The 16,133-nt window shown below is 36.7% G+C and overlaps 1 protein-coding gene across 3 annotated transcripts in view; it reads left to right on the plus strand.

Moving 5' to 3' along the window:
* Window positions 1–15,646, plus strand: part of LOC123538514 (protein arginine N-methyltransferase 2-like) — a 50,324-nt gene extending 34,678 nt beyond the window's left edge. For all 3 annotated transcript variants that reach the window (XM_045322672.2, XM_045322674.2, XM_045322675.2), the window contains exons 5-9: window positions 2,758–2,922; window positions 3,535–3,710; window positions 7,711–7,977; window positions 8,749–8,908; window positions 15,092–15,646. In XM_045322672.2, the coding sequence (XP_045178607.1) occupies window positions 2,758–2,922; window positions 3,535–3,710; window positions 7,711–7,977; window positions 8,749–8,908; window positions 15,092–15,130 (807 nt within the window). In that variant the 3' untranslated portion in view covers window positions 15,131–15,646. The remainder of the gene's footprint in view (window positions 1–2,757; window positions 2,923–3,534; window positions 3,711–7,710; window positions 7,978–8,748; window positions 8,909–15,091) is intronic.
* Window positions 15,647–16,133: the final 487 nt, after the last annotated feature.

A 16,133-nucleotide genomic window follows, 5' to 3' on the forward strand; every position in this document is an offset into this window, starting at 1 on the left:
GTTGAGTACACTGCTACAGTGCAAGAAGCTGAGTACACTGCTACTATGTGAGAAGTTGAGTACACTGCTACAGTGCAAGAAGTTGAGTACACTGCTACTATGTTAGAAGTTGAGTACACTGCTACAATGCAAGAAGCTGAGTACACTGCTACTATGTAAGAAGTTGAGTACACTGCTACTATGTAAGAAGTTGAGTACACTGCTACTATGTAAGAAGTTGAGTACACTGCTACTATGTAAGAAGTTGAGTACACTGCTACACTGCAAGAAGTTGAGTACACTGCTACTATGTAAGAAGTTGAGTACACTGTTACTATGTAAGAAGTTGAGTACACTGCTACTATGTAAGAAGTTGAGTACACTGCTACTATGTTAGAAGTTGAGTACACATGTTATCTATGTAAGAAGTTGAGTACACTGCTACTATGTAAGAAGTTGAGTACACTGCTACATGCAAGAAGCTGAGTACACTGCTACTATGTAAGAAGTTGAGTACACTGCTACTATGTAAGAATTGAGTACACTGCTACTTAGTGAGATTACACTGCTACAGTGCAAGAAGCTGAGTACACTGCTACTATTAGAAGTTAGTACACTGCTACAGTGTAAGAAGTTGAGTACACTGCTACTATGTTAGAAGTTGAGTACACTGTTACTATGTAAGAAGTTGAGTACACTGCTACTATGTAAGAAGTTGAGTACACTGCTACAATGCAAGAAGCTGAGTACACTGCTACTATGTAAGAAGTTGAGTACATTGCTGCTATGTAAGAAGTTGAGTACACTGCTACTATGTGAGAAGTTGAGTACACTGCTACAGTGCAAGAAGCTGAGTACACTGCTACTATGTGAGAAGTTGAGTACACTGCTACAGTGCAAGAAGTTGAGTACACTGCTACTATGTAAGAAGTTGAGTACACTGCTACTTTGTAAGAAGTTGAGTACACTGCTACACTGCAAGAAGTTGAGTACACTGCTACTTTGTAAGAAGTTGAGTACACTGCTACTATGTAAGAAGTTGAGTACACTGCTACTATGTAAGAAGTTGAGTACACTGCTACTATGTGAGAAGTTGAGTACACTGCTACAGTGCAAGAAGTTGAGTACACTGCTACTATGTAAGAAGTTGAGTACACTGCTACTATGTAAGTTGAGTACACTGCTACAGTGCAAGAAGCTGAGTACACTGCTACTATTAAAGAAGTTAAGTACACTGCTACTATGTGAGAAGTTGAGTACACTGCTACAGTGAAAGAAGTTGAGTACACTGCTACTATGTAAGAAGTTGAGTACACTGCTACTATGTGAGAAGTTGAGTACACTGCTACAGTGCAAGAAGTTGAGTTCTCTGCTACTATGTAAGAAGTCGAGTACACTGCTACTATGTAAGAAGTTGAGTACACTGCTACAGTGCAGGAAGTTGAGTACACTGCTACTATGTAAGAAGTTGAGTACACTGCTACTATGTAAGAAGTTGAGTACACTGCTACAGTGCAAGAAGTTGAGTACACTGCTACAGTGCAAGAAGTTGAGTACACTGCTACTGTGTAAGAAGTTGAGTACACTGCTACAGTGCAAGAAGTTGAGTACACTGCTACTATGTAAGAAGTTTAGTACACTGCTACTATGTAAGAAGTCGAGTACACTGCTACTGTGTAAGAAGTTGAGTACACTGCTACTATGCAAGAAGTTGAGTACACTGCTACTATGTAAGAAGTTGAGTACACTGCTACAGTGCAAGAAGTTGAGTATACTGCTACTATGTAAGAAATTGAGTACACTGCTACTGTGTAAGAAGTTGAGTACACTGCTACAGTGCAAGAAGTTGAGTACACTGCTACTATGTAAGAAGTCGAGTACACTGCTACTGTGTAAGAAGTTGAGTACACTGCTACAGTGCAAGAAGTTGAGTACACTGCTACTATGTAAGAAGTTGTGCACAGTGCTACTTTGTAAGTAGTTGAGTACATGTATAGTTTTGCTAGTGCGAATTGAGTATACTGTAAGTAAGTTTGATTACACTGCACTAAGTAAGAAATTGAGAACATGTACAGTGCAAGAAGTTAGTAACAGGCTACTATGTAAGAAGTTGAGTACACTGCTACTATGTAAGAAGTTTGAGTACACTGCTACAGTGCAAGAAGTTGAGTACACTGCTACTATGTAAGAAGTTGAGTACACTGCTACTATGTAAGAAGTTGAGTACACTGCTACTTTGTAAGAATTTGTACATTCTACTTGAAAAGTTAGTACACTGCTACGTAAGAAGTTTATACTGCTATTGTAAGACATTGAGTACACTGCACATGCGAAGTTATATGTATTTGTAATAGTTGAGTACACTGCTCAGTTAGAGTAGTAACTCTACGTGCAGAAGTTGAGTATACTGCTACTATGTAAGAAATTGAGTACACTGCTACTTTGTAAGAAGTTGAGTACACTGCTACTTTGTAAGAAGTTGAGTACACTGCTACTCTGTATGTAGTTGAGTACACAGTTACTATGTATGTAGTTGAGTACAGTACAGTGTTAATATGTGAGCAGTTCAGTACACTGTTGTTATGTAAGTATCCAAGTAATTTGTCAAAGTATAAGTAGTTGAGTGAATTTTGATATAAAGATAAATTATTTAATCTTACCTCCAATAAAGTATATCTAAATATTCTTGAGAAACATTTTCTTACAATGAAAATTTGAAATACTAATCTTGTGGACGTAAGTGAGAGTAACTGACTTGTAATATACATGTATTTGTAGATTTATGCAGTAGAAGCCAGTGATATAGCTGTGTATGCAAGAGAAGTCATAGAGCAGAACAAAATGTCAGAACAAATCAAACTTCTCCATGGTTATGCTGAGAATATAGAACTCCCAGAAAAAGTTCACCTCATTATATCTGAGTGGATGGGGACTATGCTCTTGGTAAGTAGTTTAGGTAATAAGGAACTAAATTTCATTTCCCTCTTCAAACAAAATTGGGTATAAAGTTTTTGCTTATGTCATTCAGACCATGTGTGTCAGTAGACCATTTAGTTTTTTATCAATAACTGGACAACTCTCAAGTCTTTGATAGTCAAACTTCATGGGCAGATTAGATGATTTCTGTTGTTTTGGGTCTGTTGGTCAAAGGTGAAGGTCACAGTGACCATTAAACTGAAAACTGTTTCCTATCACTAACTGCCTTATGCTTAAGCATATAGGTTTCAAATTTCTTAAAATGGTTGCCTACAACCAGTAGATTACACCAGTCATAGCTATATCAGAGCAGATGGTTCCTGAGTTGTTTGGAATGGTGAATTTAATGCCAGGAGAGTGATGAAAAGTCATTTGTAAATTCTCTACTGTTTATATACTGGAGGGCAGATGAGTGTTTCTAAGCTTAAAATGTTATTATGTATTGTAATAGTAAATAATTATGAATAGTAATTATAATTTAGATATTTCACATTCCTGGGTTCATTGCTGCATAACTACTGGTATTAGCAGACTTAAATTGCTTGGCAAAACTTCCTTCACTTGTTTTTGATATTACAGTTTGAGATGATGATAGAATCAGTGATACTGATGAGGGATAGGTATCTACAAGAAGACGGTGTTTTATGGCCATCAACTGCCAGCCTCTTTCTGGTGCCATGTTCAGCACATGATCAGTATACTAGTAAAGTGGACTTCTGGGATAACCAGTTTGGGTTTGATTTCTCATGTCTGAAGTAAGTACATTGTAATTGGCAACATCTGTTTATATGTTTGTCACTCTGCATTACAGCTATAAGATTAACTGGTATGATCTTAGTTCTGTCAGAAAGTAGCTGTAGTCATAGGGAGAGCTATCCTATGCACCTTTGTGTTTCAGTTATTTTTAGCTCGACTATTCATAGAATAGTAGAGCTATTGGACTCGCCCATGCGTCGGCATCCGCGTCCGTGTCCCGATTTGGTTAAGTTTTTGTATGTAAGCTGGTATCTCAGTAACCACTTGTTGGAATGGATTGAAACTTCACACACTTATTTACTGTGACATACTGACTTACATTGCACAGGTTCCATAACTCTATTTTGCTTTTTTACAAAGTTATGCCCCTTTTTCAACTTAGAATTTTTTGGTTAAGGTTTTGTATGTAAGCTGGTATCTCAGTACTCACTAATTGGAATGGATTGAAACTTCACACACTTGTTCACTGTCATGATATGACATGCAGTGCAAAGGGTCAATAACTCAACTTTGCATTTTACAAAAATATACCCCTTTTTCAACTTAGGAGTTTTGGGTTAAATTCTTATATGTAAGCTTGTATCTCAGTACCCACTAATGGGAATGGATTGAAACTTCACCCACTTGTCCACTGTCATGAGCTGATAAGCTCTATGCAGGTTCCATAACCCTATATTTTGCTTTTTTACTAAATTATGCCCCTTTTTCGACTTTTGTATTCATTCAATCAACAAGGCTGTTGAATAGAAAAGCATTGCTGTCCTCCGACAGCTCTTGTTTTAAATGATTTTGTTTTCACTTACACACATGCATTGTATCTTTCATGATACTACTGTGCATTTTTTCGTATTGCAACCTAAAAATGCTTGACAGTAAATTTTAGCACTTGAACTATCAAGTTCTCTTATGCAGGTTACTTGAATTAAGAGTGAAAAAAATTTAGACTTGAACTATCAAGTTCTTTTATGCAGGTTACTTGAATTCAGAGTGACAACTTCTGAATTTTTTTGTGGTCCAGGGGACCTGTCAGCTTTCAGGATTTATTGGTCCCCTGGAAAATCTACTATCCCCTGATCAGGGAACAACTGTTTGTGTTGACTCCTGCCACATCACCACTGACATGGTCTTAACTCTTGCACTTATATTTGATGAATTATGTTCCTTTTTACCTAGAATTTCTGGTTAAAGTTTTCATACACTTTCTTTCTATCTCTGGTATTACGCAACTGATTCTCTATCTTTGTTATTACTGAACTGATTTGATTCAAATTTTAAATAGTTGTTCAACATCATCACCAAGATCATATGGAACAAGATCAATTACTCTGGCTTCATAGTTATTGTCGAGCCGGCTTGCAGTGAGCTTGATATAGTCGTCACTTTTGGTGGATCGGTGTGCGTCCAAGTGTGCGTCCAAGCGTGCGTCTGTCCGATTTTGTCCGGACCATAACTTTGACATGCATGGACCAATTTTATTCATATTTGGCATGAATGTTTACCTCAGTGAGAAGGCATGTCATGCACAAACCCCATGTTCCTGTCTCAAAGGTCAAGGTCACAGTTGGAGGTCAAAGGTCAAATTGAAGTTTTTCCTGACCATAACTTTGACATGCATGGTGGGATTTTGATGTAACTTTGCATGAATGTTCATCTTAATGAGACGGAGTGTCTTGCCTAAGAACCAGGTCCCTAGGTCTAAGGTCAAGGTCACACTTAGAGGCCAAAGGTCAGCTACAAGAATGACATTGTCTGGAGCATGTCTTCTTCATGCATAAGGGGATTTTGATGTAACTTGGCACATGTGTTCAACACCTTGAGGCAACCTTATTTTTAGAATTACTTCCTTTTGTTTTACTATAAATAGCTTATATTGTAACTTTTTTATTACTGGCCGTCTGGAAAAATTGAGGCCACTTTTCTTTGGTACAACATGCATGTTACATCCAATTTTTAGGTGTATTTTGACCTATCTCTACCTGGTAAGGAGTTTTGTGTGGACTTACATAGATTTTTTATGTAATTGGTCAAAAAATTCCATATGCAAAAACAGGTGCTAGTGTAAATTAGTTCTGACGCCTCCAAATAGTATAATAAATGTTACTTTTTAGCTCGACTATACGAAGTATAAGGAGAGCTATCCTACTCGCCCCGGCGTCGGCGTCGGCGGCTTTCCGCGTCCCCACCTTGGTTAAAGTTTTGGTGCACTTTCTCTTTTTTCAACTTATCTCTGTAATTACTTGATGGATTTGATTCAAACTTGAAATACTTATTCCTCATCATCATCCACATCATCTGACATAAGGGCCATAACTCTGGCACCAATATTTCATGAATTATCCCCCCTTTCCACTTAGATTTTCAGGTTAAAGTTTTGATGCACTTTCACTCTATCTCTGTTATTACTGAATGGATTTGATTCAAACTTAAAATAGTTGTTCAACATCATCACCCACATCATATGACACAAGGTGCATAACTCTGGCACCATTTTTTCATGAATTATTCCCCCTATTTACTTAGAATTTCAGGTTAAAGTTTTGGTGCACTTTCACTCTACCTCTGTTATTACTGAATGGATTTGATTCAAACTTAAAATAGTTGTTCAGCATCATCACCCACATCATATGACACAAGGTGCATAACTCTGGCACCATTTTTTCATGAATTATTCCCCCTTTTTACTTAGAATTTCAGGTTAAAGTTTTGGTGCACTTTCACTCTACCTCTGTTATTACTGAATGGATTTGATTCAAACTTAAAATAGTTGTTCAGCATCATCACCCACATCATATGACACAAGGTGCATAACTCTGGCACCATTTTTTCATGAATTATTCCCCATTTTTACTTAGAATTTCAGGTTAAAGTTTTGGTGCACTTTCACTCTACCTCTGTTATTACTGAATGGATTTGATTCAAACTTAAAATAGTTGTTCAACATCATCACCCGCATCATATGACACAAGATGCATAACTCTGGTACAATTTTTCATGAATTATTCCCCTTTTTACTTAGAATTTCAGGTTAAAGTTTTGGTGCACTTTCACTCTATCTCTGTTATTACTGAATGGATCTGATTCAAACTTAAACAATTGTTCAACATCATTACCCTTATCATATGATGCAAGGTGCATAACTCTGGCACCAATCTTTTATTAATTATTCCCCCTTTTTACTTAGAATTTTAGGTTAAAGTTTTGATGCACTTTCACTCTGTCTTTGTTATAACTGAATGGATTTGATTCAAACTTAAAACATTTGTTCAACATCATCACCCACACTATATGACACAAGCTGCATAACTCTGGCACCAATAATTAATGAATTATGCCCCTTTTTGCTTAGGATATACTTATATAGTGTTTTGATACATTTTATCTTTACCTCTCTTATTACTTTAAGTTGATATTTTTGACATAGACTCAGGCTATTGTGCAATATCTTCATCCACAATTGGAGTCATTAAACACTCCAGTGATAGCTCTAGTTTCCTCAGATATGCCCAGTTTCATTATCCAGCATCGAAATAGTCGAGCACGCTGTCTCCTGTGACAGCTCTTGTTTAGACAGCTGGCGGGCTCGACATTCTGCCCGTGGGCATGCAGAATGTATTTCTAGTTACTTAATGGATGAAAATAAACTTAAAATAGTTGATCCATGCCGTCACACATATCATATGGCATCAAGGTCCAAGAAGTGCAACAGTCGGTGCCATTTCGGTTACTTGCTATATTCAGATATTTTATTCGATTTTGGATATTGAAATTCTTTTAGTAATACAGAAAAGGTCAAGGTCACTTGGATTACTTTTCTTCAGTTATTTGAATTTATTTTGTTATGGAATGTTCTGTTTCCTCAGACTTCCAGTATAACAGACAGGCAAAACTACCTTAACATGTTCATTTAAATATATAAGAACTAGATGAATGACCTTGGTATGAAACTGGCAAAACAAAACAAAAGTAATAATTTATCACACATTTGCATCTGTTTTGCAGGCCGGTAGCTAAAGAAGATCTTCTATGTAAACCCTTGCATGATTATATCCTGCCACAGGACGATTGCCTTAGTGAGGAAGTGAAGTTGTTTCAGCTGGACATGAAAACTGTTACTGTGCAATATCTCGAAGAAATTATCTCTCATTTCAACTTTTGTATAAGGAAAGCTGGAACTCTGCATGGATTTTGTGCATGGTTTGAAGTAGGTTTTGATCCTTACAGTCCAAATGGAGAACAAGTGTTACTCAATACAGGACCATCTCATGAGTAAGTAAAGTATTTTCCCAATGGAAGATAAGCTGCTATTTCTCTGATATACCTAAAGGTTCACATTTAAAGATTGTTAGAAATATCAAGGAGAATGTCATTACCTTTGGTACACCAGTCATTAAGTTTTGTGTCTTTTCATGTATACAAAACCACAGTAACAACGTTTGGCAGTAAAAATGTTGACTTAGTGGTTTCCATTGATTACTAGCCTTCCTTAAAGCTCTCTCCTTCAGACACTTCCTGTTTTCTAGCAACAACTTAATAGAATAAATCTGAATGCAAGAGAAAGTAATAGTTTTAATTGAACTATACAACCATGTGACAAGGTCCATAAATCTGGTATGAATTTTTCTTGAGTTATGTCCTCATTGCTTGTAGTTTCAAACTTTTTCAGTATGTCTATGTCTTTACGTAATGGATTTGATTCTAACATAAATGATCACCATCATATTTAGAAGCCCGTTACAGTGGCATCAAATTTCATGATTTTACTTAGAATTCCAGGCTCTTTGATAAATGTATGAGACTTGGAACCAGTTGTTCCTGTCATTATATGATTTATAACAGGGTCTGTAAATCTTGCACCTGTAGTTCAGAACTTTCCCTTTCCTTTAATAATTTTAGGTTAAATCGTTTGTGTACTTCAACTTGAACTAAACTACTCTGTGGATTTTCTCTCATTTAAAATGTTGTTCCTTCCTCATTTATGCGTAATTTTACTGTCCAGTGTTGAAATCTCTGTTCTAATAGCTCAGTCATGATTTATAGATTAACGCACTGGAAACAGGACCTGTTTTTACTGGATGAGCCTGTACATGTGAAAGAAGATGACCAAATTGTTGGCAGTGTAGTATTAACAAGAAATCCAGACTACAGAAGACACCTTAGAGCAGAATATCAGTTTACAGTTATCTCAGGTGATAAAACAGTAAGTATATGACTATTTTGGGTATTTTTGTGCTCCCCAAGTTGGACAAGACTAACAGAAATATGTTACATGAAGGTGCATTAGGGAGTATTGTGAGGATATAATTAAAAATTTGCTGTATATTGCCCTGAAATGTTTTCAATGGAATTTGTCCACATGCTGATCCAGTCCATACCCAGATATTGTGTCAGTAGAATCTGGAGATAAAGTAGATATATCTAATTGATTTCAGTCAGCCTCTTTTGTTTAATGTAGTTGTTTTAGGGTTTGAACATTGTTACTTAAACTTTAAAGGCATACTAATTGTGGTCAATTGCTTGTTTATCTCGAGGGAAGGTGACATTCTTCATTAGGGCAAACTCATTTACAACACAGATTTAACCATCATTTGTTTTAAACTAAAATAATTATGAAATTATTTAAAATTAGTGCAGAGTATATTGTCTCGTATCGAGGCAGGATTAATTTGATTCAAGGGAAATCTGGTTTTGAGTGAAGTTTTGATGTCCAGGCATTTTGTAATGTGAAAAATTTAAATTTCCAGCCCAAAATTTTCCATGCAACATCAGGGAGAATGTTTATCAAAATAATTAAAAACATTGAATAAGATAAAATTATGGTGAATGTAAAACAAACATGCTAATTGTGGTTGAAATATAGTGTTGAAATCATTTGATTTAAGGGTCAATCAGACTTAAGGGAGAATTTCACTTGTGGAAATCTGATGATAAATAGACACTTCTGTGTTGTTTGATAGCAGATACAGTATATGTCAAATGTCTCAGTAATTTGTATAATACTTAAACTGGCAAGTTGAGGTTAGTGTTGGCAAGTTGCCATTAAGTCTGACTTGCCCTGTGGGTATCTTGGTTAGAAAATTAAAGTCTAACACAGGTAATTAAGATCTGTTTGAGTGTTAAATTCATGAAACATGCAGGAATGCTCCAGTGGTTTTCATTTGACTTAGTTAAGACAGTCCTTTGATCCCCACATCCACTAGGACAGTCAAGCAAAATTGATATTTTGAGAGACATTATTTTTCTTTGACTTATGGGTGGGCACTAAGAGTTGCCCTTATCTGTCTATCCATCCATCCATCCATCCATCCATCCATCCATCCATCCATCCGAGCAAACGATTGATACCTTAGGCAGCAGGAGGTGCGGCCTAGAACAATAGAAATCCTTTGTATTCATTCTGTAACCACTTAAGAGACAAAAGACTTAAGCAATGAAATTGCCACCTAATTCCAAATCGCATCGGCATCCATCCGTCCTTCTGTCCATCCTTCACACAACAAGACTGGAGTTATGGTCCTTGATTTACTGAAAGTGCTTAAAAGTGTGTGTTTTTAAGTATCTTAAAAAATATTTCACCTAGAGTCATGAAACCATGTAGGAATATTATCCTTTTGTTGACTTTGTGCCTGTGAGTTTTTTATTAGCTCACCTGTCACAAAGTGACAAGGTGAGCTTTTGTGATCACGCAGCGTCCGTCGTCCGTCCGTCCGTGCGTCCGTAAACTTTTGCTTGTGACCACTCTAGAGGACACAGTTTTCATGGGATCTTTATGAAAATTAGTCTGAATGTTCACCTTGATGATATCTAGGTCAAGTTTGAAACTGGGTCAACTGCGATCCAAAACTAGGTCAGTAGGTCTAAAAATAGAAAATCCTTGTGACCTCCCTAGAGGCCATATTTTTCAATGTATCTTCATGAAAATTGGTCAGAATGTTCACCTTGATGATATCTAAATCAAGTTCGAAACTGGGTCACGTTTGGTCTTAAACTAGGTCAGTAGGTCAAATAATAGAAAAACCTTGTTACCTCTGTAGAGGCCGTATTTTTCATGGGATCTGCATGAAAATTGGTCAGAATGTTCATCTTGATGATATCTAGGTTAATTTCGAAACTGGGTCAACTGCGGTCAAAAACTAGGTCAGTAGGTCAAATAATAGAAAAACCTTGTGACCTCTCAAGAGGCCATATTTTTCACAAGATCTTCATGAAAATTTATCAGAATGTTCATCTGGATGGTATCTAGGTCAAGTTTGAAACTGGGTCATGTCCAGTCCAAAACTACGTCAGTAGGTCAAATAATAGAAAAACCTTGTGACCTCTGTAGAGGCCGTATTTTTCATGGGATCTGCATGAAAATTGGTCAGAATGTTCATCTTGATGATATCTAGGTCAAGTTCGAAACTGGGTCAACTGCGGTCCAAAACTAGGTCAGTAGGTCTAAAAATAGAAAATCCTTGTGACCTCCCTAGAGGCCATATTTATCAATGTACCGTCATGAAAATTGGTCAGAATGTTCACCTTCATGATATCTAAGTCAAGTTTGAAACTGGTTCACGTGCAGTCTAAAAGTATGTCAGTAGGTCAAATAATACAAAAACCTTGTTACCTCTCTAGAGGTCATATTTTTCATGGGATCTGCATGAATATTGGTCAGAATGTTCATTTTGATGATATCTAGGCCAAGTTCGAAACTAGGTCATGTGCTGTCAAAAACTAGGTCAGTAGGTCAAATAATAGAAAAACCTTGTGACCTCTGTAGAGGCCATATTTTTCATGGGATCTGCATGAAAAATGGTCAGAATGTTTATCTTGATAATATCTAGGCCAAGTTCGAAACTGGGTCACATGCGGTCAAAAACTAGGTCAGTAGGTCAAATAATAGAAAAACCTTGTGACCACTCTAGAGGCCATATTTTTCATGGGATCTGTATGAAAGTTGGTCTGAATGTTCATCTTGATAATATCTAGGCCAAGTTCGAAACTGGGTCACATGCGGTCAAAAACTAGGTCAGTAGGTCAAATAATAGAAAAACCTTTTGACCTCTCTAGAGGCCATATTTTTCAATGGATATTCATGAAAATTGGTGAGAATGTTCACCTTGATGATATCTAGGTCAAGTTCGAAACTGGGTCACGTGCGGTCAAAAAATAAGTCAGTAGGTCTAAAAATAGAAAAACCTTGTGACCTCTCTGAAGGCCATATTTTTCACGAGATCTTCATGAAAATTGGTCAGAATGTTCACCTTGATGATATCTAGGTCAAGTACAAAACTGGGTCACGTGCCTTCAAAAACTAGGTCATTATTTGACCTTCTTGTCCTTAAGTGCAATGATAACAGGTGAGCGATATAGGGACATTTTGGCCCTCTTGTTCATTTTGCAAGACCAGAGTTATTAACCCTTAGCCTGCTGGCGGCAAGTGATTCTGCCTTTGCGACCAGTGCAGACCAAGATCAGCCTGCACATCCGTGCAGTCTGATCATGGTCTGCACTGTTCACCATTCAGTCAGTATCTTTTTGGTAAGCACCCCTTTTAACAGTTAATGGTACTGTCCAAATTGAACAAGCAGACAAGTTCATTATAGAAATTTAGCAGGGTAAGGGTTAAGTAAAAAAATAAAAGTTTGTGTCCCATATATGACAAAATGTACTTGAGCGAGAGTCATAAGACAGAGGATTGTTTTATAGCATGTGAAGTTGTGCACCTAGTTTTTTGGGGGATTTTACTCAGCTAGGCCAGGGTTATGGCCCTTCACTTAGTGAAAAAATACTCATAAAGTTTGTAAAGGTTGTGTCACACACATCTTAAAAATATTTCACCTAGAGTCATGAAACCATATACAGTGACAGGAGTTGGTGGGGGAGGGTCCTGTGTCCTATGGACACACATCTTGTGAAACTAACACTGCTGTAAAACGTGAATCAAGGTTTATACCTTTGCCAAATTTCAGCCTGTTCTGCACAAACGTTTAAGAATGAGCCAGTATCTCTGGTTTCATCTGCACTTTAATTTCAGTATAGCAGGGTACCAGTATTCATTGGGACCCTTTGAATTTTATCTTCCATATTTGCATAATTTAATCTTGTTTAATGTTTTAAAATTGTAATTTCTATTTGCAACTCTATGTGTTTGTTGTCTTGTTAAGTTAGAAAGTGTGAATATCGTGATTAAAACAAAAGAGTAGAACTGGGCATAGAAATATGGCAGAGAGAAATTAAAACTTAGATTAAGAGTGAATGCAGTGACCCAGTGGTAACAGTCTGACAACAAAACTAGGGGTCATGGGTTCAAGCCCTTGCTTCTCCATCTAAAATTGCTGATGTTGGGATAATAGTCTCGTAAATGGGTGCTTTACATGTTGCGTGCAAAAGAGTAGACAACCCCTATTTTTTGGGGGTCACTCCATCAAAGGTCAAGGTCATAGGGGCCTGATCATGGAAAACCATTTCCGATCAATAACTTGAGAACCACTTGACCCATAGTGTTGAAACTTCATAGGATGATTGGACATGCAGAGTAGATGACCCCTATTGATTTTGGGGTCACTCTGTTAAAGGTCAAGGTCACAGGAGCCTGAACATGGAAAACCATTTCCGATCAATAACTTGAGAGCCACTTGACCAAGAATGTTGAATATTCATAGGATGGTTGGACATGTAGAGTAGTTGAGTTCTATAGATTTTGGGGTCTATTAAAGATCAAGGTCACAGCAGACAGAACATGGAAATCCATTTCCAGACCGTAAACTTGAGAACCATTTGACCTAGAACCTTCAAACTTCACAAGATGGCAGGGCTAATGGAGTAGATGACCCCTAATAATTTTTGGGTCACTGTGTTAAAGGTCAAGGTCACAGTGGCCTTGAACATGGAAAACCATTTCTGATCAATAACTTGAAAACCACTTGACCCAGAATGTTAAAACTTCATAGGATGATTGGACATGCAGAGTAGATGACCCCTACTGATTTTGGGGTCACTCTATTAAAGGTCACAGTGGACAGAACATGGAAATCCATTTCTGGTCAGCAACTTTAGAGCCATTTGACCTAGAACCTTCAAACTTCATAGGGTGATAGGACTTACAGAGTAGATGACCCTAATGTTTTTGAGGTCACTCCATCAAAGGTCAAGGTCACAGGCGCCATCTGTCCATCACACTTCATTTTCGATCAATAAGTTGAGAACCATTTGACCTACAGACTTCAAACTTCATTGGGTGATAGGGCTTAAAGAGAAGATGACCCCTATTATTTTTGTGGTTACTAGATCAAAGGTTAAGGTCATGGGGGCATGAACATGGAAAACTGTTTCTGATCAATAACTTCAGAACCACTTGACCCAGAATGTTGAAACTTAATAGGATGATTAAACATGTAGAGTAGATGACCCCTATTGCTTTTTGGGTCACTTGATCAAAAGTCAAGGTCACAGGAACCAGAATATGGAAAACCATTTCCGATCAATAACTTGATAACCATTTGACCCAGAACCTTCAAATTTCATAGGATGATAGGTCTTAAAGAGTAGATGACCCTTATCGTGTTTGGGGTCTTTGAGCTAAGGTCAAGGTCACAGGGGCCTGAACATAGAAAACTCATTCCAGTCAAACTCTTTCTAATCAATAACTTGAGAACCTCTTAACCCAGAATGTTGAAACTTAATAGGATGATTGGACATGCAGAGTAGAGGACCCCTACTTATATTTAGGGTCACTCGATCAAAGGTCAAGGTCACAGGGGCCTGAACATGGAAAAGCATTTCCAATTCATAACTTGAGAACCATTGGGCCCAGAATGTTGAAACTTAGTGGGATGATTGGACATGCCGAGTAGATGATTCCTATTGCAGCCAAGCATCAGTGTCTCTTTGACTTTTGTTCCTGTCCCCTATTGACTGCTTGCCTAAACGACTATTTATTGGAGAAGAAATGCGCTCTTCTACAAAAGCATCTTCTAGTTGTATCTTGCAATATCCGCAAACTAAAACTACTAACAATCATCTGGAGAAGAGGCCCGTATGGGTTTCTAGTGGTCGCTTTAAACAAACAATATAACTCTGAGAAGGAAAAGTTGATATTTCAGGAAATGCAGTTTGTAATTAGTAATTACGTATTTGCAGTGATGCAGTTTACACACATAAACATAAAAAAACTGACACCTTTGTTAATTCAGTTTATAAGCCTTATCCAGATAAGAGAATGTTATTTGTAAATGTCCAGTTGCAACATCTAATTTATACACATGGAAGGAGAATGAATTTTATGGTAACAATTTGAAATATTCAATACAGCAATTTGTATTACCGCTGATATTAGTAATAATTACCATCCATATCACATGTGTTAGGTGATTTATAAAGCATGTGCTTGTTCTATTTTCAGGTATCTGAACACAGGAAGAAATTCTTCATATGGAGATGAGTTAGTTATTGAGAACTGTGCAATAGGATTTTTCATTTTATCTCGGGCAGCATTTAAAGAACATGTACACAGAATGCTCACATGTATATAAAAACACATTGCTTCAGTGTTTATTTTTACAGTTTATGTGAAATATACCATGTTATACCTGTTTACATTGTATCTGTATGTATGACCTATGGTATTGTTGATGGCTGTGGCTAATGGACACTTTATGTAAAACTGGCAATCTTCAAGCAGTTGGTATTCTAAAAGTTAAAAGTTGTAATATGATCTTCTAGTATTATACTTCAGTAATAATCATCAAAAACACTGTAACAGGTCAACAACAGTGTATTCAGTTAAGTTTTTTTTCTTCTGCTAATATTTCAGCAATTCAGTTCAGATTTACCTTGACTAGAAGTATGTTATTTTAAAATGTTACCATGTATTGTTGCATTTAATAGATTTAATTAACTGTCACCATATTTATACTCAAAACAATAATACCCAATATAATAAAAAGTAGAAAACATATTGAGCTTTCTTTTGTTTAAAATCACCTATGATGTATTTAAGAAATAATGTATAGAAAAACAGTGTTTTAACATTATTAATGCATGGAAAGAGGTTATACGTCTGCGGATTAATTTCACGAGGGCATAACCAATTTTGAGTGTATTAATTTAGGTAAAACACGATTTTGCTATACATTATTTCGATTATAATATGCCTTTAATCTAAAACTGTGGATAAAATATAGTAGCGCTCTTTCTTGTTCGCAACAAAAACATTCACGTCCTTGCACGTTAACGTGACGTCCTCTTAGTTCAAGTGTGTTTTAACAGAAACAAGCATATTAGAATTAAAAATACACCCTTTGCCCAAACTTTTGAATTTTTTATACAAAGGCTAGGAATTTAAGATTGTGAATCTTGTACAGTGGGATGATTTATATAGAACAGACCCTCAAAATGATTTGAAATTTCACACTCTGTAAGTTAGAGCAATTGCTTACCAGTAT

Source organism: Mercenaria mercenaria, chromosome 18, assembly GCF_021730395.1.
Source record: "Mercenaria mercenaria strain notata chromosome 18, MADL_Memer_1, whole genome shotgun sequence".
Lineage (NCBI taxonomy): Eukaryota > Metazoa > Mollusca > Bivalvia > Venerida > Veneridae > Mercenaria > Mercenaria mercenaria.